General features: G+C 32.9%; 1 protein-coding gene across 2 annotated transcripts in view; it reads left to right on the top strand.

The window, feature by feature from the left end:
* The window catches only part of Ptx1_0 (pituitary homeobox homolog Ptx1), a 53405-nt gene extending 31401 nt beyond the window's left edge, over positions 1-22004 (top strand). The window contains exons 4-5 of one of the 2 annotated variants that reach the window (XM_054228656.1): positions 4295-4548; positions 20725-22004. In XM_054228656.1, coding sequence (XP_054084631.1) covers positions 4295-4548; positions 20725-21306 — 836 coding nt within the window. In that variant the 3' untranslated portion in view covers positions 21307-22004. The remainder of the gene's footprint in view (positions 1-4294; positions 4549-20724) is intronic. The other variant, XM_011186955.3, reaches the window with a different exon arrangement.
* Positions 22005-24193: the final 2189 nt, after the last annotated feature.

Genomic DNA, 24193 nt, shown 5'->3' with positions numbered 1-24193 from the left:
TACAGTTTTAAAAGGAAATCCATTCCACCCATTACATTATAAAAAATTTAATTTTGAAATTATCTATGACCAACGAGGTGTTAAAGATATTCAATTCAACATGTTTTTTGAACAATTTTTTAATAGCAAAGACCATTAAAACTTATTTATCCTTATTTTTTACTGTTTTAAAAATAAGACTGTAAATTTATAGAGCCTAGTATGAACTCTTTTGAATGGCATGCTACTCAATGAACCCAAATTAATATAGAAGGTATTATTCTAAAAAAAAACTAATTTTGAAATTTTCCATCAAATATCGAATATTGAATATGAGGAAAGCAGAAATAGGTTTTTAAAGTAGTAAGAAACTGAAAATATAACCTTTAAATGGCTAAATAATCAGCTTACTTTGGTTGACTGATGGTTTCAGTGTATCTAGGAATGGTTTAAATATATGTTATAACGAAGAAAAATAAGATAATATATGTTCAGTCGAAATAATTTCAAAACCCCTTTTTAATCGTTTAAAACAACACATACTAATTTTATTTTATTGTAATTTAATCCATATAGAATTGAAACTTTAATAGTTAAGATTACGTGTTGATTGACTTGATTATCTTTTTTACCTTAATATTACTTTCGAAGGCCAGATTGCTAGATTTACTTATTAAAATTGTTAGTTTATACAACTTAAATTATGAAATTAACTTAATCGTGTAATTTAATGGAAATTACGATTGACAAAACGAAGAAACAATTTATTTTTTTGCGAACAGAGCAGACTTTCAGCGATGAGCTAATCGAAAATAGCTTCTTATACCTAATAACTCATTTCCATCGTATTATGGAAGTTCAACAGTATATAAAATTTTAACATTTTCGAAGCTTAAACTGTTTTAGTTTCTTAAAATCATTAACTGCAGATTATTTTATATATTGAAAAAAAAAAATATATAGTCAGCTTAAATTATATCAGTAATCAAATAATAATTTGAAATCACGAAACAAATTATGTTAAATTTTTATCAAAAATCAATTTTTTAATAAAACTTACACCATCTCAAATTCAACGCAAATATGCATTTCGCCGTCGGTTAAACGGTACTTCATTGATTACCGAATGCCAGTGGCAATTGTTGAAGTAAATTTGAAATTTTGCATAAGTCACGCCATGCTACCAAAAATAAACAACAAACAGTCATTTATTTCGGTGAATAATGTGAATTAAGCCATAGAATATACAGCAACTGCAATAATAAAAGAGCGCACAAATACATACACACATACATTTGTACATATATGCTTATATGTATATAAGAAAAAGTGCGAGTAATCACATTAAAACTAAATAAAATGCCAACAAATTATTATTTATATATACTATATGCATGAATGAATGTATACATATATGCATGTTTGTATGTATGTGTGTCTATATATATTTGCTTATCACCGCCAAAAAATATTTCAAGATAAAATTTGTAATTTATAACAATTTCATGCAACAAATTACAAATGAAATAAAAACAACAACAAAGCACACACGGTAGCCAACGCGCGTTAATACCATTACCAAAAAATCACAATCCTTTGTCGGCGAAAATGCCTTTGATTTTGACTTTGATTTCTGGCATAAAAAACTTCGTCCGGCTGCACGCACACATGCTAGCCTATACTCGTGTGTATATCAATCGAACACATTAATTTGCTGCTATTTAGTTATTTATTGTTTTTGTTGTTGCGCGCACTTAGTTTAGCTGATTAGGTCAGGCGTAAAGCGACAAATTACTTTACCGTTATTGTTGTATTCAAACGGTACAAGGTAGCAGCAAAACGTGTGGCTCCACCAAACGCTCAACGCCACCGACGACGACGTACGAACACCGAATGATCGATCATATATAATATTTGTTTACTTTTTTTCTGCTACACTTTTTTTATTGTTGTTGTACAAATATGTTGTTTTGTGGGTTGAGCGGGCGGTGTGTTTTATAGTGAATAGATTTGTAAAATTGGGGTACTTATGGCGTTGACAAGCGGCAACGATTGAACTTTTCTAAGCAATCGTGTAGTGAAGGTGATTTTAACTGTTATTTGTTTAATACAATTTTTGAATTTACCTTCGATTATATTTTTAAATATTATATGTAGATATGTACATAGGTATCATACATACATACTTATGTGCCGCTTTAAGTTCTTAAATTCAGTCTGCATTCTTGTTGCTGAGTAAATTTGGTTCGATGGTTCGTCATTCTACTAAATTTAGCTACAACAGACAATTAGTGATAATGATAATGATAATACGCCTAATTACGATTAGCTACCGAGTATGATTAATATTTCTTCGTTTAGAAAAATTTTTAATGCAATTGCTTTATCTGGTTAATACTTACATATTCGTATGTTGTCCAATTCCCGTCGGCATTGCTTATCTTCCGTCAAAATATTGCTAATAAATACTTAATGTGCGGTGTGGAGTAGACTTTCATAAATCATATATCAAGTTATTAGTGGAAAAATAGCAAAGTCGACGTTCAACTAGCAATAAGTAACCCTACAGCGTATATCCGAGTATAAAAAGCTTACTATCAAATCTATTGGTATTTAGAAACGACCTGAAATATATTTTACTATATTTGTATCAAATAACATAACCAATTATAGGAGAAGTGGGTAAGGCAGCTTATGTTTGTTTCAATTCCCACGACAATCGGATCTATGTAATGAAATCTATCCCGCCGATGACTTTGAGCAAAACAAAGTTCCTCAATATTATTTGGGAAATGTTTCTTTTTGCTCATAAAAATAATAACAGCAACAAATATGGGGCTTCGTGGGATTTATATAAAGCGAGGTTATCGTCCTATAAATAATCGCTTTTTAGTAATAATTTCTGAAGACGCCTCTTTTCTTTTTAATTCAAATATTCATATTTCAGTTTTTAGAAAACTCCGAGAAAAGAACTATATAGAACTTCGAGTTTCCCGTATACATAGATTTTAATAATCAAATCATATATGTAGTCATGGTATATCATATAGTTAACGGTTAAAAAAACGAGTCCGTAAAACAAGACGATACCAATTTGTTCGCGGTATCGAACTGAGAGATTCATTTTGAAAAATGTTTCCATAAAAAGACAATATAAAAAGACAAATAAAAATTAAGAAAGGAGCGCTATTTTAATAAATCCATAGAACAAATAATCCTAAAAAATTGGCAAATTTCGACATAATTATCTAGGTTATTACAATCTGATCTGAGCATTTCATTATCGAAACGAAGCCGCTATGCTAGTAAAAACATTAGTAAGTAGATAAGCCTACAGTATTCCTAGACCAAATAATCATCAAATTCTAATAATACTCTATACAACAACCGAATCGAATTTGAAGAAATCTTAAGAGATCTAAGTTCAAAACTAGTGGGTCTAATGCCTTTCCAAGCATTCTCCAAACCTCAGCCACCTACAAGTTTATGCCTCAACTTCAACACAGTGCCACCCTGTATAAACGTTTACATTTACCCCATACATACATACATATATATAACCGATAACAACTGTCGCCAATACCGATGGCAATGGCCAGGCCAACTCGTATGCGCTATTTACAACTAATAATTCGATTTGTGTACCTTCAATTTTCTCACCTCGCCCGTTCGATTGCTCGCTGTGATGCGGAAGGCGCCGACAATACTTACTTACCATCTTGCAATGAAACAATAACAACAACAACAATCAGTGGTTAGTGCTGTCATTACAACGATTTATGATTACCTTATTACTTTGTTGATATATGTAATTGCTGTTGTTGTTGTTGTTGTTGTTGTTGGTGCTTGTTGTAATTGTTTGTTTGACAAGCGTCTCATGAGTGTTGGCGAGTGTCTCCAATATTGAAAAAGTATCTATCTGTCTGTCTGTCTGCTAGCACTTATGTGGCTAACACACAGTTGGGAAAATAGTTTACATTACAACGATATGTTGTTGCTGTTGTAGTTCGTTTATGCCGCGCCGATAATCAAACACAACAACAAAAAACATGTAATCGATTTGTACACTTAAACTAATAACAATTTATACAATTTTAAGCAAACAAATTATTTAGTATACAAGTTGAGTGTGTGTGTGTGGGTGCAGTAAGTTGCATGTAAGGTTCCCATTGATATATATTTATTTGCTCCTATTTTCATGTTTATTAACATGTGTTGGCTCTTCAAACTGTATATTTCTCTTCTTCTTCTTATTCTTCTTCTTGTTTCAAATATTTTCAATTGCTTCATGTTGTTGTTTGTGTATTTATTACAGGTAATCGCTCTGTGAATGAGACCACAATCAAAACCGAAAACATATCAAATTCCGGTCATGACGAACCGATGACAACCACCACGGATGAGCCGAAAAACGATAAGAAAAACAAACGTCAACGCCGCCAGCGTACACATTTCACATCACAGCAATTGCAAGAGCTGGAGCATACATTCAGCCGAAATCGTTATCCGGATATGTCGACACGCGAAGAGATTGCCATGTGGACAAATTTGACCGAAGCACGTGTTAGGGTAAGTCTACGATCTGCGAAGATTTTATTAAACAAATTTATTTAGCTATAGAAAAGGTGTGTTCAGTATTATCTATAGGTAAAGACAATTGTGTTCATAAAAATATACAAATAAAGAACAGATCTACCAGAAGCTTAATAGGATTCTATACTGAAGAATGCTAGGAGTCACAGTATAAATCTCTCCAAATCAGTCTAGAAAACCTAATTATTTTCTTTCAAATTTCAATTTAATGAAAAGTTTTTATATTTAATGAAAAGTTTGCCATTTTATCGAATTGGAACAATACATATATACCTTCATGTCTAGTACATAAATATTTGTATTTGCACACCTAACGGTACGCCATTTTTCGCTTTGTCACGAACGAATGGCATCGCGAGAGCGCTTTAGCCATCGACAACTGGTCACTGCCGAGTCATAACTTTACACCAAGCTTCCCATTGAGAATTCTATTAAATGTGTAACGAGTGCAGCGCAAGGCGGAAACATAAAATCGAACAACGGAAAATGGTAAATGCGCAAAATGCAAGCGCAAAACAAGCAACAAAGCCGCGTTGCAAGCGTGAAACACCAATTTTGTGGCAACTTTACAGCCAAAACCAAGCTGCCACAGCCAGCAAAACGCAAAAAGGCAGTCGAGCTGCAGCAATAAAGTGTAGTGCACTGCAGGTCCGTATGGCGGGGAAGAGGCAAGCAATGGGGGCTGGGAGAACACACTGGAAATGCGAAATTCCACCGATTGCACCGCAATGCGCGAATAACCGAAAATGTTGTCATACATTATGCTGAATATACGCGCGCCAGAAGTGCGAAGCTGAGGCGGGTTAGCGGCTATAAAGGCTAGACTGCAGTGCGGTGCGCTGTTTGTTAGTGTTGTTGCACAGCTTTGCAAATAAATTCCGAAAACGCACACAAAACCCAACAGCGTTTAATCTGTGCAGGCGTATCATTTTACTCTTGCTTGCATAGTTGTTGTTATTGCTGTGGATGTCCCAGCTGTTGTTCAGCTTATTTCGCGGTTATTTGCCTTGCTTTTTTGCACCGCTGGCTATGTAGGAAAAATGCCAAAAACAACGAATTTACGAGTTGGCAGCCATGATGCAACAGCAACAACAACAACACATTAACACTAACAACTCTGAGTGTGTGTGTGTAAGCCACAACCACAACAATCAACATGGTGGCTTTTCAATGAGTATAACTTTCGGCCAGTGGCCGAGCTGCAGCACACGTACAATTCAACAATAACAATAAACAACAGAATAAGCAGAAGCACAACGAACACAGAAGCAACAACGAACGCAGTGTTATGCGCACTCTGCAAAGTTATTGCGGTCAATGTTCGTGCTTTGCGGCGTATTTTGCATGCGTTCGCCATTTACCGTTGTACGCGCCAGCACATAATTTTGTCTCCGCCTTCGCCACCATATACCATAAATGGCGGCATATTTATGCAGTTTTAATCGGTGCGGCATATAGCCATTAAATAAATTTGTTATATTATTATGAATAAATATGCCTATAGAAATATGTAGGTATGTATTTATGTATGTAAAGTTATGTATATGAATGTATGTATATATAAGAATGCTATATGTAAAATTATATTGCCCGCATGTTGATTTTCTGATTTAATATGCCCTCTCACACTGATTTTCCATTGCCACTTTTGTCGCATTTATAATTTGCAAACGGAATTTATGAGAAGTGGCTCCGAAAATTATTGCTCGTTTGCGGTTTTTCGGCAAATGCCAACGTGCTGTTATTAAATGCGAATTTATTTGTATTTTCCTCATTCATATGGGTCGAATTGGTTTTTGGTAATGCAGAAAAATAAGAAGATAAAATTTAAGAATAAACAAAATTTAAAAGTTAAAAATTAAAAGAAAAAAAATTAATTAAATATAATAGAGGGAAAAATTAAAAAAAATGTAAAAAAATTAAAAAGACGAAATTATAATAAATTAATAAAAAAATATAAAAGAAAAAATGAGAAAATTATGAGTTGATATATATATATACGTTGAATATTTATTTAAATTAATATATAAATATCTAAATATCTAAATTAATACCAAATACATTGCTCTTGGCCCTGATACCTGAAATATTTCGGCTTGGAATATTTATTATAAATAATAGATGATCAAAAAAATGTCTAATATTTTTTAAAAAAATTTATTCCTTACACCCATACTGAGTAGTATCCCAGGGTATACGAAATTGGGATGACGGAAGTTAAAAAAAATGGAGCTCCATTATTATGAGAATTTTATTGGAACTTAGCTTTCATATTAATTTCGGTAATATATACTTTTAATATCCGAAAATACAAAATATAGCTAGTTTACTCTTGTCATATTCATAAGAATGCTAGAAATCAGTAGAGCTGATCATCTTGATAATTCTCAGTACATTTCCTTAGCAATCCACAGGAGAAGACCAGATATTGCCTATTTAAAGACCCGCCGACAATTTTTTAAGCTAACTAAAGCACAGATCTCGTTAGATGTATGACCTCTAGCAGTTCTGCGCGCTTGTAATAATATACCGTAATTTGAAGCCATTGTAGTAGAACATATTTCAATATAATATGCTGAGATCGACGCATTGTTTGAGAAAACTTTTTTATCTTCTTTCCAAAAAAAAGATTGAATAGTGAACTAATTGTTAGAACTAAAGCTCCCTCCTTGTATACTATTTTCTATTTTTATTATATTTTCATTATTTTCATATGCAGAAATTAATATTAAAAATTCAACTAAACCAACTACTTTTCATTACAACAACAAAACGTTCATTCATTCATCTTCTATTATACCATTTGTTGCCACTATTAAATATACCATTCTCACATCCCCTTTGTACTTGCATTCATTCATACAAATTTACTGTATAGTTGCACCCCTTCGACGCTCTTTTGCTGCGTGTATGTGCGTATATTTTAAGGTGGCATCAATGTTTGCACGCACTTAATCCTTTTGTATACAATATCTGATAAATTTTATTGCCGCTATTATTGCAGTCAAAGATTCATTTACATTAGGCAGATCGTATCAAAAAAAAAAATAAAAACAGTGGGATGTAGGTAATCTGCCTCACTGCCTTTTTGCATTTTCGGTTGCTGCAACATACACTTATACACATATTAGATCATTAATTTCAATGCGGTTTCTAATTCATTAAACCGCTCAGAGGGTCGCCAGAACAAAAAGGGGTGCAAACGACAAAGGGAGTTGGATTGTAAACTGGATTGCCTGCCGCCTTTCTATCTGCCACGTTGTTGACAAATTACCCAATGCGCTGTTTTGTTTTGCATTTGTATTAGATATTAGGCATATTATTGCCACATTTTGTTGCACGAACTCCCAGCGGTCTTATCAAGTGAGGTGAAGAATGTGTTCCTATATGTTTAAGGTCCATAAAAGTGACTCTCTTCTGAATCGTTGCATACTTTTCAGCGTTATGTGTGTGTGTAATTTTGTTGCTTTTAACAGCAGTTGACTTGTCATTATTCGGAAAATATGTTTTTATTTTTGCATTTTTCGGAACACATGTTCCAATTGACATAATTTCGCAGCATAGAAGCGAGATCTACATACAAGCATACATACATACAATCATATAATGGAGTATTAGCGCGCTCATTGCGGTTTTATGGGGTGCATTCGAGCATTTGAAAACCTTGAAGCGGCTGAAAGTCGCACTTGTTCGTGGCAGAGTGTGTTGCCTTCGAAGGATAGCGGTTGTGCTGACATTAATTGTGTTTGTAAGTGCGTGGTAGCGCTATATTATTACTGTTATAGCAGTAGATTAGCTACAGATATATTCATAGCACCTTCATATTGTTGTTGTTGGTGGTGTCATTTAACTCTTGTCTGCCACAAAGGCAAGTCAAGTGCGCTTCGTATTATGCTGTTATTGTTGTATTTGTTGTTTTTGTATATATGTATGTAAGTGTGTGTACAACAGAAATTCGGGCATATGCGCTGCTACAAATTTGACAGCGCCATCGCAGCTCCGCCTTACAGTCATTTACAGCAACTAATTTGCGTTTTCTTGTCACTTTTGTGCATTTACATAAATAAAGCATGAAATCATTTGTGTCATCATTAAATTTGTCAATTGCATTTTTTCTGCGAAATATATCTACGAAAAATGTTTGTCAGTAAAAAAGCCAGCGAGCAAGGCAGATGTTTTTTATTATTGTTGTAATTTATTAATTGCATTTTTATGAGAATTGCAATGTCAACGCATATGTCAAACTTTGCTTTAGAGGCACACCAATTGATCATTGCATCACATCACTTACGTTAATTAGCGATTTTTTCGAATTCTCATTTTATAAATATTGTTTTAATTGCATAAATTTCTGCGTAGTTGAAGTTTTAAAAAACCCCCTCCCATTAAACTATATATGCATTACGCCATGTGTGCCTTTGCCGCTGCCGCACAACTTTTTTTTATATTTTTCATATCGCACAAAAAAGCAAAACGAAACTCTTTATGCCTATTTAGTTTTTGCTTAACACTCTGCTGTAGTTGTTGTTGTTGTTTTTTGCCGCTGTTGGTCGTTTTTTGATTGATAAAGAAGTGTTGTCACTTCTGAAATGCCATCAGCAATCATCGATCATCGCCTTGTTGTGTGCACCGCGATGCCGACAATGCCGCCGCCACCGCCGTTGCTGCTGCTGCTGTTGGCGCCGCTGCTAATGACCGGCTGCAAACAACAGTAGAACTGCTGCTATTGATTATGATTTGTAGTTGTTCATTACAGTTTTTTATTTCATTATATTATTTGCCCCTTGGCGCCACCAATCATTTCCTCTATTTCCCAAGTGTACCGAAGGAGGTGTGTTGCATTGCTGTATTGACACATTCGTCATGCTGCATGCAATCACTTCCCTACTTCTAAACAAATATAGCTAATTACATATTTATCAATAAATAAATGCATACATAGACATCTAAGTACTTCAATAGAGAGAGAGAGAGAGAGAGAGTCTTTCCATGCGCTGCTCTGTGTATGGGTTCTATTCGCTTTTTTTCTCCGACGCCTCGTTTACTGTCATATCCACATTAATTTGTACACAACTTTACAGAAGGAAATTAATAAAAACACACACACACATCAGATCACACTCGATAAGCTCATTGAACTAAAGCTTAACTTGTCAGAGTTGAAGTATACATATTACATATAGTCCGTTGTGTGACGATTTGCCCTGTAGGAAAGTGAACTGTTGGCTTCGAAAAAACTACTCAGGTTGCAATTAAGATTGGAGAGTTCAGGTCAAAATTTTTATGTTACAATGGTATGATAGAACCATATTTATATATTATTCACTCATTCGCCACTAAATTACTTAAATGCCGTTATAATTGTTCCTAAAGTGTTTGCTGAGGCATTTATCAAGTTCAGAAGTATTAAAGACTTTAGAATTATAGCTCATTTGAAGATCGTTGAAGAAATGGAGTTAAAACATTGATACACAATATTAGACTATATAATAAGATTTTTTACAGGAATTTCGTTATTTAAATTTATAATTTTTCGAACTAGATATTTATATGATATGAAAGGTTCCTTCATTCTTTCAAATTCTCGTATTTTCTACTTAAAACTAAAAAATTAATAACTCTTTGGAGCAATAAAATGAATAAATATGTAGATCAAAATGTAAAGAAATTTTAAAAAATTCAAAATTAGTAAAATATTTATAATATCTTTTAGGCTAACTATTTTTAGAAAAATAAAAAATGAATAAATTAATTTAAGTGTCAAATTTCTAACTTTAAAGAAAATATCAAAACCGTAAATTTTCCCTACAGGGTATTGACGAGTTGTCAAACATGCATACTACATGAGCATTTATAAGTATCGCTTCTAATTGAATGTCAAAACTCGAGTGCCACGGAATTCAACTTTTGGTTCATCAAATTTGCCACATTATAAGTATCGAGTACTTGAGCTGCTTTTGGTAGGGAAAACATAAGATAGAATAATTGCTGAAATATAAATGGGATAGGAGTGAAGAAGAAGATAGAAGTGTTGAGAATATTCTTTATGGTATATAAATATACACATGAGAATCCATATTTGTAGACAGATATTATTAAAATGTAGTAATTCATTAATTACTAAACAAATTACTTGTATTCTATATTAACTTTGACTTAAATCGACTTATGCACTTTTTGATATTAAGCTTGTAATTATGCTCACACAATGTCTATTACTAGAATTTCATTGACTGTTACTCATATAATTTTTATTCTTGCAGAAATATTTCCGCTTATTCTAAAATAGACACCTGCTTTGTCTACTTCCACAAATATATATTAATTTATATGACTTTATGATGGCAGCAACGATAAACTCAAAATGTTGCAAACCAACTAATTAACGATAAACTAATCAGTATCAAATCATTCACTATTTTGTACATTTTTTATAGTCTCTTTACCATAGTACATATATAGCATATAGACATTCCCTTAGGAATTTCATTGCGTGCTGATAATCACAAGTGTAATAGATTCCCTTGAATGAATTTAATTAGATAATTGAAAACTGTTTAGTATTTAGTCTACACTTAGTGACAACAATGTATGCCCTTCGATTGTGTAAATTAATATAATGATAAGTGCATGAGTATGCCACTTTAGCTGGCTGACGAAATCACATTTCTAATATTAGACAGGAATGTTTTGATTCAGCACATTTTGTAGCATACTTATACTTTGACGGGAAATTGAAGTAGTAGTATGGGAATGAGTTAACTATTTGGTTAGTCTAAGGGTTTATATAGTAACGAAAATTTGTTTTGATAACAGATATAAAGCTCGAAGTAGATATTTTCTATCATATAAAGATTGTATGGAAGTATTTGAATTTTTGTTACAAGTAGAGCCGATGCTTTGCTTTTTATAAAGCCTTCGTCTTTTACTTCATTGTATCTTTTACATAATTTAGTTTAAATTGTATTAAATCCGTTTGCCGTATGTTAAATTTTTGTTTTAGATAGAACTGAGCTTAGTTTAATTGCTGCCTTTAACATTTTTCATTCATTCGTCCGATCTCTAAATTTTACACAAATTTTGGTCACTTATCTAGTTGCTGCAAGTTCTCACTGTTAGAGTTTCTTCACAAGACTAAAAGTGTTTCTTTTTCCATTTCTCGTTTAATATTTTTAAATCTAACAGTTACCATGGAACATAAAGTTTTTCGAAAATGGACTTCAAACAACGAGTTAGGCCTTTATAAGCAATACTTATAGTCACTCGACATAATATATATAATTACTTGTATTGCTCTCCACATAATCAAGAGGGTTTTGAGACGGTTTTAGGAATTACAGGTATTGCTCTCCACATAACCTAGACCAAGAGGGTTTTGAGACGGTTTTAGGGATTACCAAAGAGTAATGAGAACTATATTCGATATTATAATATAACTCCGAAAAACCCCTAAAATAAATTAAAATTTCGCGACAATGAGATATTTCTTCTCATAATATATTGTAGATTATATGTTATCAGAGAGCATAATTTAACAAAAAATGACATCTGTTTATTATTGACATTCAAAATCAATGGAGAACTCTCAATATTTGAGACTAAAGCATTAATGCCACCTCTAGATTGAAGTAATTATTTATTAGCTGCATTCTACAAATAAATTATTTTAGCAGCAAAATAGTTAATCCTCATAATACAGTTATTTACATTAAAAAACAATTCGAAACAAATGCTACACCACACGCTATACTCATATGCCATATATCACTATACACATACATATACATTATACAATAAAAATTTACTCAAAAGACTCACAGTAATTCATTAAATAATTTTCCAAAACATAAACTGCAACAACAACAAATGCCTCGAAAATAATGCAGCTAAAAAAACCAAAGTCATAAAACCGTTTGTTGATTTTTTTTTACAAACACCTCAGCGAGTCATCAAAAACACTTTAACCAATTTGAAATTGCAACCACCACCAACCAACACCAATAACAACAGAGTCAACAGTCGATAGCTAACAGAAAACACAAACGGCGGAGTCTAATGCCATGGGACTGGGGTGACTATTAAAAATCTTTACAAATTGGCATCATCACCGCAGATGGGTATGTGCTTGCTTGGATATATGTGAATGAAAAAAACTGAAAGTTTACCGTTAGCGGTGAGTCTTTTTTCGAAGAGTGTTGATTTGCACTTTTTTCGAACTACGGCACGCCAGTATCGACAGTACGACAGGTGTTGGCAATCGTTTGATGGCACATAAAGGACTATTAAGTGCTCGTTTGTACGACGATTGCTGTTAGTTGTTGGCTTGTTTTTGTTATGCGACTTTGGCTGTTGGCGTTTATTGCTCAATTTCTTATTTTTTCGCAATTTGCCCGAGAGTTAAACACACATATTTGTAGTTTTCGTACTTCATACTTTGCAACTTCGATTTTTTCATTATTTTTTTATTTTTTTGTGCAATGAATAAGCATTGTACATCAGTCCATGTATTGGCAGTGGGATTTGCTGGTTTCAACAAGCTTTTCAAAAAGCCATAATGTGACCATTTATGAGCAGTGCAAAATGGCTAAACGGTAAATAACTGTTTGGGCGCATTGACGGTCTGTTGGTTGGTTAGTTTTTAAGCCATTTTTGTGTGGATTAGGAGTGAGGCGATTTTTAACAGTTATTTCTTTATTTTGTTGTTAGCCATCGAAAAAGTGACACAAAAAAATGTTTTGTTAAGCTGCTATTAATTGAAATATCTTTGGAATTTTGTCGTGGAATGAGTAATAAAAAAAAAAAAACAAAAATTATTTGACAAAATTCTAGTTTTCGTTAAATTCTCTCAAGCATTTATTTTATGAAAATTAAGAAGAGCTGTCAGTAAGTTTTACCATGTCTTCATCTGTTGTATTCTTTGATTTTGTGACGGATAAATATAAATATAAAAAACTTTAAACATATTAAATTTCGTAAAATAAAATATTTTGTGAGAGAATTTTTTTTAATATGAAAAAAAAATAAAAAAAATTCTTGAAAATTTAAAGTATTACTTCAGAGTTTTTTTCAAATATATAAAACATCTCATCATCAACAATTTATCACTGCAAAAACTTATATATATAGATAACCCACCAATAACATCAACACATCACGGGCCATCATCGATCTCGTCTACTGTCATTTTCACGTATCATTTAACAGCTGACTGAGAGCAGTCACCGCTGAAGGATTGAGTGAAAAAATTGCAAAAACTGACTACCAAACCGTTGCACAAAAAACCCCAATTCAAAAAAAATAAAAAAACAAAATTAAGGGAAAATTCTAAAACTTCCAACGTCACACAAGCTCACTTACGGCAAATAAGTTTGCAAAGCACGCTGCACAGCAATAACACGCTTGCACGAATATTGCAAACAAATAAAAAAAGAGCCAAACTTGTCGGTTAGTTTGTCTAGGTCTGCTGACCCAAGCATAAAATTCTAATTGGTTTTGATGAAAGCAATGATGACATCGTTTGTTTTTTCTCACTGATTTTCGCTGGCCAACTGCGATTGACTGAGCTGCTGGTAGCCAAGGATAACCTTAACGGCTCATCAGGTATTGATGCCTTGTTGTTGTTAGAGCAGCGATGTGGGTAGTACGGAAAAAAAATAGTAAAAATTTGTGATAAATTGATGAGATATTGTTGAGTGGAGTAAGCAAGAGTTGGAAAACGAAATGTGTGGAATATGAAAGTTTGAAAAAGTCCGGATAAACAACTGTATAGATAGTTTTATGAAAAAAAGAAGAGATAAATTAAAATTTAGGTAAAATTTAAATGAATGTCGAAATTATTTTAAAAACAATTATTAAAATTTTAAAAACTATTTTTTTACAATTAAAAAATTATCAAAATTATTTTAAAATAATTTAGAAATAAAAAATATTTTACTACATACTTTTAAAGAAGTATCGAGACTATCAAAAAAAACGTTTTTTGAAATAAAAAAAAAAAAAACAATAAAAAAATATTCAATTTCAAAAAGTATCGAAATTATTTAAAAAAAAAATTTAATTAATAAAAATGTTCAACAAAATTAAAAAAAAATATCGAAGTTCTTAAAAAAACAATTAAACTTAAAAATATTTTTTTTTTTTGTTTTTGTAATATCTAAAGTCAGCCTTCTCTATCTTAGTGTTTGCTTACACTTGAAAAAATTTCGTAAAAAATCAAAAATTTCCCAAAATCCCCTTCAGTTTGATATGAGTCTTGGAAAGTCTTTATTTTCCTTATTACATAACGGTTAAACGTTCTTCACTTTTGTCGCCAACTACCATGTGTAAGGTGTGATGTGCAATAAAAGTGTTGAGACTTGTTTGATTGATTGATTGCCTTTTGTGTAATGAAAGAAGTAGGGTCATTACAAGCGACAGGCAAGCTGCACTCACATGCATACATACCTCTGTCTTCATTTGTACAATATGTATATTTAAACCAAACATAGACGCTCCTTCACTCAGATTTTTGTCTGCCAACTTACAAATATTGACTAATGAAGATTTAGTATGTACAACAACAAGAAGACGACCGACCGACAGCAGGAAGTGAAACCAGGAAGAAAAGTGACTATGTCAATAACGGTGTCTCCGACTTGGACTCCGACTCCCGCTCTGGCGTTCGATGTTCGTTAAAGCTGCCACAGCTGATGACTTGACTCGACTGACATATGATTAATTGCCGGCATTAGCTTGTCTAAGCGCCGGCGATTTGAGCTGCTATGATTTTTATTACTTTGCTAATGCATTAGGGCAGGTAATGATGGATAAACGTGCAACTTTACTGCTTTGAGCTAAGCTGGTAAAGTGGTGTTAGAGTTGAGAGAAATGTTAGAAATAGAAAAACTGAAGAAAGTCTACTCATATGACACTTAATCCTATTTGCTTTACGCTAACAAGAAAATTAATATGAAAATGAAGTTAGAAACTTCCCACACAACGCTGCCGTGTGGCATTTACATTTCAATTATGTTACACCGCAACTAATTTGATTAGACGCCTTTTAGGCGCATAAACTGGATTCACTGACTTTTGCCACTTTGCTTATGGTATTATAGTTTACTTTGTGTGTTCAAGCGATTTTCCCACAAAGCAAATATTGACTTAATTTCCACGCACCAGTTCAGCACCGATGTTGAGGGGAGGCAAGCGGAACATTGGCTATTTTCAATGCTTGGCATCCATTACGAATATGAAACGCGTGCGCAAAGTTAAAATTTTCAGCAATTATTGTTGTTGTAGCTGATGCCACAATACAATACACATTCATCTACAATTGCATTACAATTTTCAACCAGCGGATATCATTGTATGTATATAATTTACTAGACAAACACACTCATAAACTCAGCAGCAACAACATTTCAACCCCACAATTTCACTTTATTCACATTCAAGCGGAATATATTTACCACTACTTTTGTGCGTAATTCCCAGCAACAACAAGGGATTACATGCTCATTACAATTGTTGTGGAAGCAAACATAAGCGCCTGCGCCTGCGCCTGCTTTCTTATTTCACATTTCATCCGACGGCAGTGATTTGTGTGCGGAAACTTTCATGTGTGTATGATATGTGTTTGTCTGTGTGTGCGTGCATTACACACGCTGGTGTAAAATCGTAATTTTACAGCATATTTTAAGCGCACATAATTAACTTCTCACATCCATGAGTTATCAATTAGGCATTTATTTGCGTTTAGCGAACATAATTTAAGGTAAAGATGCTATTAAGCAGTGTGTAATGAGGGATTCCTATGAAGACAGGTTGTGAGAATTGCAATCGGCAGTTCACGATATATATATTTGCTAATAGATTATGGTTGGGAATTTGAATTTTTTTTTTTTTTGGTTAAGGCAGTAGTTGACGCCAGTTATGTTACTAAACTAGGCCTAGAACTATGTAAAAATTAGTTATTGTGTTTGTTTACAAGTGGTTCATATAAATTTGTATTTCTAAGCTCATAGAAATGTTTCAAAATTGTAAACATATGCTGATAAATTAACCGAAATGAATAATTTTCTTGTTTATTCCAAGGCTATCATGAGTTTGTATACCTTCAGATCTATATAATTTGCAAATCTATATATTTTTGAAGCAAATATTTTCTTAGAACTCATTCAATAATGCTAGATATTCTTGTTCTTTTTAATCTCAATCACATTTTAGTGGGATTAAGAATTATTAAAAAAACAAATTATATTCAAATTATTCGATAATGAACCAATCCAATTCTTCCAAGTACCATAAAGCTGCTTTTAAACACATTTTCTGCTCTATAAATAAAACATTAAGCTGACTTAAGGTGATGAGGTATATCACACAGTTGTAATTTTCGAATCGATGATTTCGAATGGAAGGCAAACTATAGTTAATAATTTTTTTTACACCGAGCTGGACCTTCAAGAGTTTCTATGAAATTTTATGTAATAGGGGTTCTTAGTCGGAGATGGGGATTAGATCTGTCACAAATATGTTGCTCTTGATTCGTAGATTAATTGGACCCACGTATTTGCTGGAACACTAGAGTTAAGCCAGAGGAATTATGGATTTATTATATTACTATAATTCCTATATAAAATAACCTTTATTGTGAGTGAATTTATAAAAAAAAAAATATTTTTTAATTTTGTTTTAGTAAATAAAATTTATATTAGCACATAATACAATAAAAATAGCTTAGTTACATAAACAACAAACAATTACGATATTAGCTTAATTTTTTTTTATCGAGATTCTAACTTCAACAACTCCCAGAGCTTAAACTTTTCCACACTGAAATAAAAAAATAAATAATATAAGTTTTAAACTACGTACTAACATAAAAATAAAACCAAACAACTCGTGCAATTTTTTTATATTTTTATAAACTTTGCACTGACAGCAATTTATGTATTCCGTCTGCCACCATATTTATTGCATAAAATACTACCCCCAATTCATTTAAAACAACACACACTCACAACAAAACCAGTCAAGCAGCAAACACACACACCCACACTTCAACACAAAAAACCGTTAGTGCACGCAAAGAGACTACCTAATGGCGAACCCCAACGAGTGAATAGTGAACCCAAACACAGTACCTCCACACACAGCCACTCAAACCAACGACAATGGCTTACCGCGATGGAGTACGCATGTGCAGTAATTATAAATACAAATACCAGTAAGTGTTGTTGCTTTTTTTAACGGAGAGAGAGTATTATATAGAAATGAAGCGGAGTATAGAGGAAAATAAGTTTTGGGAGCAGGGAGTGGGTGAGGGGTTATAATTGTAATAGGAAGCAATGCATAGTAGTGGGTGGTCGGCAGGTTGTACGGTTTTTCGATTGCTTGTGCAAAAGCAACGAGCGAGTGAATCGAACAACCCTAACAGCTGCCATACGCAAGCGACTAGCACAAAGCAGAGGTGAAAGGTGGCTGTGTGGCTGTATGGCTGCTGTATTGGGGGCGGCAAGTCATGGCTTGGTAAAATAAATCAAAATTCTATTTCGAAATGCAGGAAAAGCAACAAAAACAACAACAAACAAAGCAGACATATAAAATGGTTGCAAGACAAATAAAAGTGAAGCTGCTACAACAAAGACAAAAGTAAATGGAAACAGACGAAGAATGCAAACAAACAAACAAACAAATGTAAAGGAAGACGCACAAATGAAAATGCAAAAACAAAATGGCAACTGTGTAATTTATTACTTAAGTTGTTGTCGAGAAGGCAGCGGGTGTGGGTGGGTGTTGCGGGTCCTGCGCTGGCTGTCAACTTGTGCCAAATAAATAAAATATTACAGAGATATATAACGGCGAGGCAAGACAGGCAGCAGAGACAGGCGGCAGTATCATGCTGGAGTAAGAAATATGATGGCGGCGTGCTGCTGGTGGGTGGCACCGCCGTGTGTTATGTTGCAAGTATAAGGAACAGCATAAGCAAAGCTTGCAGCAGTGCTTTGCTATTTATTATGTCATTTGTTGTTGTTCTTATTTTTTTTTGTACCCACTGTAGCTGCAGTGAATTTTGATTAGCTCGGCGAAGTGCTTTATTTCCGCATTTGGAATTGTTCTTTTTTTATTTATTTATTATATCTTTATTTTTTCGCTTATTTATTTAAAAAGAATTGCTTATCTGCGCGCTTATATAAATGCAAAAAAAAAATAATACTTGATGTATGTGTATCTGCGGCTGCCATGTGAAGGGGCGTTTCATTTTTCGTTGATTTCGATTTATATTTTTATCTTCTTCTTACTTATGCTCATTGCAATTTCACAATTGTAGCTTTGTGCTTCCATACATACATGAAAACACCATTCAGTGTTTGTGTGTGTGCGTTATAAGTACTTTAACTTTATAGTATGTACGTGCTAGACGCCATTTTGTTTTATTATTCTTTCTATATTATTTTTTGTTTTTGCTTTTTATTCTTTAACTTGAAGCACTCAGCCATATGCTTGAAGCATTTCAATGTGCTTGCGCTTGTTTATCTTTCATTGAAATTTAAAGTACTTGAAATTTATGTGTAAGCACACACACATAACAGACATACGTATATACATTTTATATGTATGTGTTTATACATTATTAGATGAGCAAGTGCTAATTTCGAGTACATTTTTTTTAGTATTTATGTGTGTTATGTTATGTGTGCATGTAGCATGTTTGCGTACACTTGTATCATCTACCCAGCCGCTATACAAATATGTCGCAGCTTTGGAAACAGAAATATTTTGAGTTTATGCGTGTAGAAGACTCTTCTTTCCTCTTTTTGTTTGGAGTGCTCGAAAGTTAAAAATATTTGAAAATTTTGATGAAATGAGCATTTAAATTTATTGAAAATGGTGGCAACGTCAATCATTTAAATATAAAAAAATTTTAAATTTTTTTGTTGAATAAAAATTGTGTTTTTTGAGATTTCTTACCATTCGAAGAAATTTTTTTAATTATTTTTAGCAATATCACTATGATAATTGAAAATTTTTTTGGGCCTTTCTTTTTAAGTTACACAGAACAATATCTTCATGCAAAAGATCATGAGAAAGGGTCTTAGATTTGGGATTTACATGGTCTCGTGGACTAAATCAAAAGTATTAAAGCAGTTATTAATCAAAACGAAGATATAGTATTATGTTTCGTTTAATAATGTTGTAACCTTTCTTGCACATGGTTAGCAAACCTCTGATTTAAAGCTCAAAAAAATAATTGAATTGAATAATCACAAATCTGATTGAAATTTTAAAGCGTAATCCAAATTTAGCACTTACAAATTACTAAAGCCATCTATTAGAAAAAATATCGATTTCTTTTCACTAGGCAATTAGACCGGCTAGTATCACCACAGCATTCTATCTATGAATTTTTATACCATTTTGAATTTGTATTAAAAATATATCAACGTTTGATATGCACATTAGTCAGGAATTAATTTGACCCAAACACATTACCGGCGGGTTAATTTTTTTTTCTAATTTTTTCATAAATTATATAAGCTCTTATTATGTAATTCTCACACACTTTTGCAATTATCATGCCAAAATTTACTATATATAAAAGAGTATAAACATAAATAGACCACTCATTCAAATTTGTAACCATTCATAGAAGCACATGAGTTGTTGATGATGGCAAACTCGATGATATTACATACATACATAGATACATATGTATGTATATACATAACTGCATATGTATGTGCATAACAAATCCTTTCCGCTTAGAAATCTATAATATTGTTATTGTTGCATAACATCGATTACTGAATGAAATTTATCATACAAGCATATATGTACTCATATATATACTATATACAAGCCCACACAAGTAAACAATTACATTTTCATTAATATATTTTTCTTAATCCCGGAAATCAGTGAGTAATGAACATTAAATAAGTTCCAAAAGGAATATAAATAATTCCTTGTATATATGTGCTAGATTTGGTGGCAAATAAAAGAGCTTATAACTTAAATAAATAATTAGAATTATTTATAAATCTTAAATTGAACTTTTTTCTCTAAGGAAATATCAAAACAGAAAGCTAAATCATTACTGTTTATCACTTAAATCATTATTTCTTCCAAAAAAAAACCTAACAATATAATTACCTTTCCATTTACTTCCAGGTGTGGTTCAAGAATCGTCGTGCTAAGTGGCGTAAGCGTGAGCGCAATGCCATGAACGCAGCCGTCGCTGCCGCCGATTTCAAATCCGGTTTCGGTTCACAATTTATGCAGCCCTTCGCCGATGATTCGCTCTATTCATCATATCCCTATAATAACTGGACCAAGGTGCCATCACCGTTGGGCACGAAACCCTTCCCATGGCCGGTCAATCCACTCGGCTCCATGGTGACCACCAATCATCATCAGAATTCAGTGAATTGCTTCAATACCGGCGCTAGCGGTGTGGCGGTCAGCATGAATAACTCCATGTTGCCAGGCTCGATGGGCTCTACGCTGACCAACAGCAATGTCGGCGCCGCACCATGCCCCTATACCACGCCCGCCAATCCTTACATGTATCGCGCCGCCGCCGAACCCTGCATGACGTCGAGCATGTCATCGAGTATCGCTACGCTACGCCTAAAGGCCAAACAACATACCACCGGTTTTGCCAGTCCCTATTCGGCCCCATCACCAGTGTCGCGTTCCAATTCGGCGGGTCTGTCCGCATGCCAGTACACCGGTGTGACTGATGTTGTCTGAGAAAACGCCCTCGGGGCGCTACTCAATCAACATCAACATCATTTGCATCACTTCTCCGCCAGCAGTGGTGGCGGTGTGTCCGCACATTCGCCCAATCTCAACAATAATTTACATCATTTGCACAACAATAATAACAATAACAACTTGTTGAATAACAACAACCTGCTGCTCGATCATAATGGGGAGCTGAGTGTGGGCGTGGGTGGTCTGGTGGGTGTTAACGGTGTACACAATAACAAATCACCGCTGGCACATCAACAACAACAACACAGTGATATGGGGGATGGCAACGGTGGCCGAGGCGGCAATGGTGGTGGCGCAAATAACGTTCTATTGGGGCCGAATGTCAATACTGATGGCGGCGAAGAGGTGGAGGAGGTCATCGACTAAAGATGCTGAATGTATGTGGTTTGGAATGGGTAGAGTTACTATATGTCAAATAAATAAATAAATAACGGACACTTTTAAGATGAATGATTAACACAACTGCAGCTCTCAAACTGTTTGAGAGACTTGTAAAGAGTAGTGTAAAATAATTATTTGAAAAAAAAACAAAAAAAAAATAAAGAAAAAAATTAAACTATTTGTTACAATACTTGTAAAATATTGATTAACTAAAGTGCATACAGATGTTTAGTGTTAAGTAATTGAATTAATTGTAGTTAAAATGACGAACATTTGTATTGAGATATAAAATAAAAAATAAAAATAAAAAATATATATATCCAAAGAACAATAACTATTTTTAAATTCAAAACAATGCGTTAATTAATATATTTAAATATGTTAAGTAAAAACGCTAATAACTTAAATTTTTTTAAGTTCATTTCGGTAAAAATTAAAAAAAAATATTTTTAATTAAAATAAAATTATTGAAAATTTTGAAATACAACTTGTAAATAACAAAAAAAAAATAGTTTTTTGAACAAACTTCTAAATGAATGAAATTAAAATTAATTTATTTTTTGATTTAGAAAAAAAATATTTTTTTAATTTAGAAAAAAAATAATATTTTTTTTTATTTAGAAAAAAATTAAAATATTTTATTTTTTCTAAAACGCTTAAAAAATATTTTTTATTGTGTTCCAACTTTTATTTTCTGAAATTTTTCCTATCAAATCTCCATTTCAAATTATCATTTCTTCGCAGTCTAACTTTTTTTCTACAACCAGACAACCACACGAAACATAGTTCTTAGCATAATCAATCAAATTAGCAAGCATATATAATATATATAAAATAAATTATTGTAAATTAAAAAGTAATATTAAATAAAAGAATAGCTGCAACACTATATCACCAAGAGTTTTTAAGAAGTTGTCTAGTCGTATAACTGAAACAAAAAAGAAAACTATAATATATATACATATATATAATTAATGATAAACACAACCAGCTGAACACATCATTAAATTAAAAGCAAAACAAAAAAATATAAATATTAAATATTAAAATCTATAATAAGTAATAAATTCTGAAAGTGAACAATAAAAAAATGAATTGAATATTTTAAATGGTTTTATATTTGTGAGGAGAAGTTGTGAAAAATCGGTGCCAACATTAGAGCGTGGTTGGCATGAGAGTTTTTAACTGAAATCAACCTGGAATATGTTATTATCTAGTCATTTAGGCAAATTTTGAGTTTAAATATTTTCATATTGAATAGAGAATGGTATATGTTTCCAAAGATCAGCAGAAGTGTTTCAAAGAAATAATGTTTTCAAAAAGTCACTTCGAATATATAGGCAATACTTAATACCACACTCAAATATCATTGAGGAAAGTCGAGAAGTAAAGAAGATTGAGATTATGTTGAGAGTTCAGATATGTTTAACATATTTGAGACAGAGACAATCAAAAGCTTCCACAGAAAGTCTCAGATGGATACTTTGGAAAACTTATACAATGGAATTGAATGGTTGTGGTTTTCCTGTACTACTTTCTTTATGATGGGAATACTTCCATTTCAAATGAAGCATAGTGTTCCTGTTATTACTGCAAAAAATTTTTATTGAGACCTAGTTAAAATAGGAAAACAGTAGTCAAGATTGAGGTTAGCATGAATATGAGAGAACATTTTACACTAATTCATCGCTCGTTAGTCTTATTAAATTGTCGGTTAATAAAAACGATAATCCGAAATCATTACTATTTGAAGCTTATGATTTCAAAAGCGCACCAACTGATTCGTTCACTTTCATAAATATATGAAAAACCATTGAAGAAATCTGAAAAAAACTTTGCACTAATATTACATTTGATGTGCGGCTTATCGAAAAATCTTTAAAATCGTACTATAACTTTTCAAGGCTCAGATTTCAAACATGAAGACCTGAGTGCTTAGGGATAATTTTTGACCGAAAATACCGGTAAAGCTCTCAGATATTTTATAAGAATTCAGAGGGAATATTTCTGCTATAACAACGTGCCTCTGAAAAATTAGCAGAATCGAGTAATTTATCTCCCATATTTCTAACATTCATTAGTGAAATCGAATTACCCTAGCAATTCTTCTTCTTCTAGACGACGCTTACGCGGTTATAGCCGAGTTCACAACAGCGCGCCATGCTTCTCTCTTTTTGGTAATACCAAGTGAAGTGAATGGGAGGTCCTTCTCCACCTGGTCCTTCCATCGGAGTGGAGGTCTCCCTCTTCCACTGCTTCCACCAGCGGGTACTGCATCGAACACTTTCGCCGTTGCCAATGTTTAGGGGACAGTAAATCTTCTATCGAAAACACCTAGTGCCGTCTCATCGGATATTAACATCGTCCAACTCTTGCATACTATAAATAATGATTTTCGTTACTTTCTTACTTGCTCCCTAAAATTTATTCAAAGCCTAAGGGCTATTCAAACTGAATTACAAAGGAGTCACTGAATATGCAA

This window comes from Zeugodacus cucurbitae, chromosome 2 (assembly GCF_028554725.1).
Source record: "Zeugodacus cucurbitae isolate PBARC_wt_2022May chromosome 2, idZeuCucr1.2, whole genome shotgun sequence".
Taxonomy (NCBI): Eukaryota; Metazoa; Arthropoda; class Insecta; order Diptera; family Tephritidae; genus Zeugodacus; species Zeugodacus cucurbitae.
This window is presented reverse-complemented; position numbering and strand designations above follow the sequence as displayed.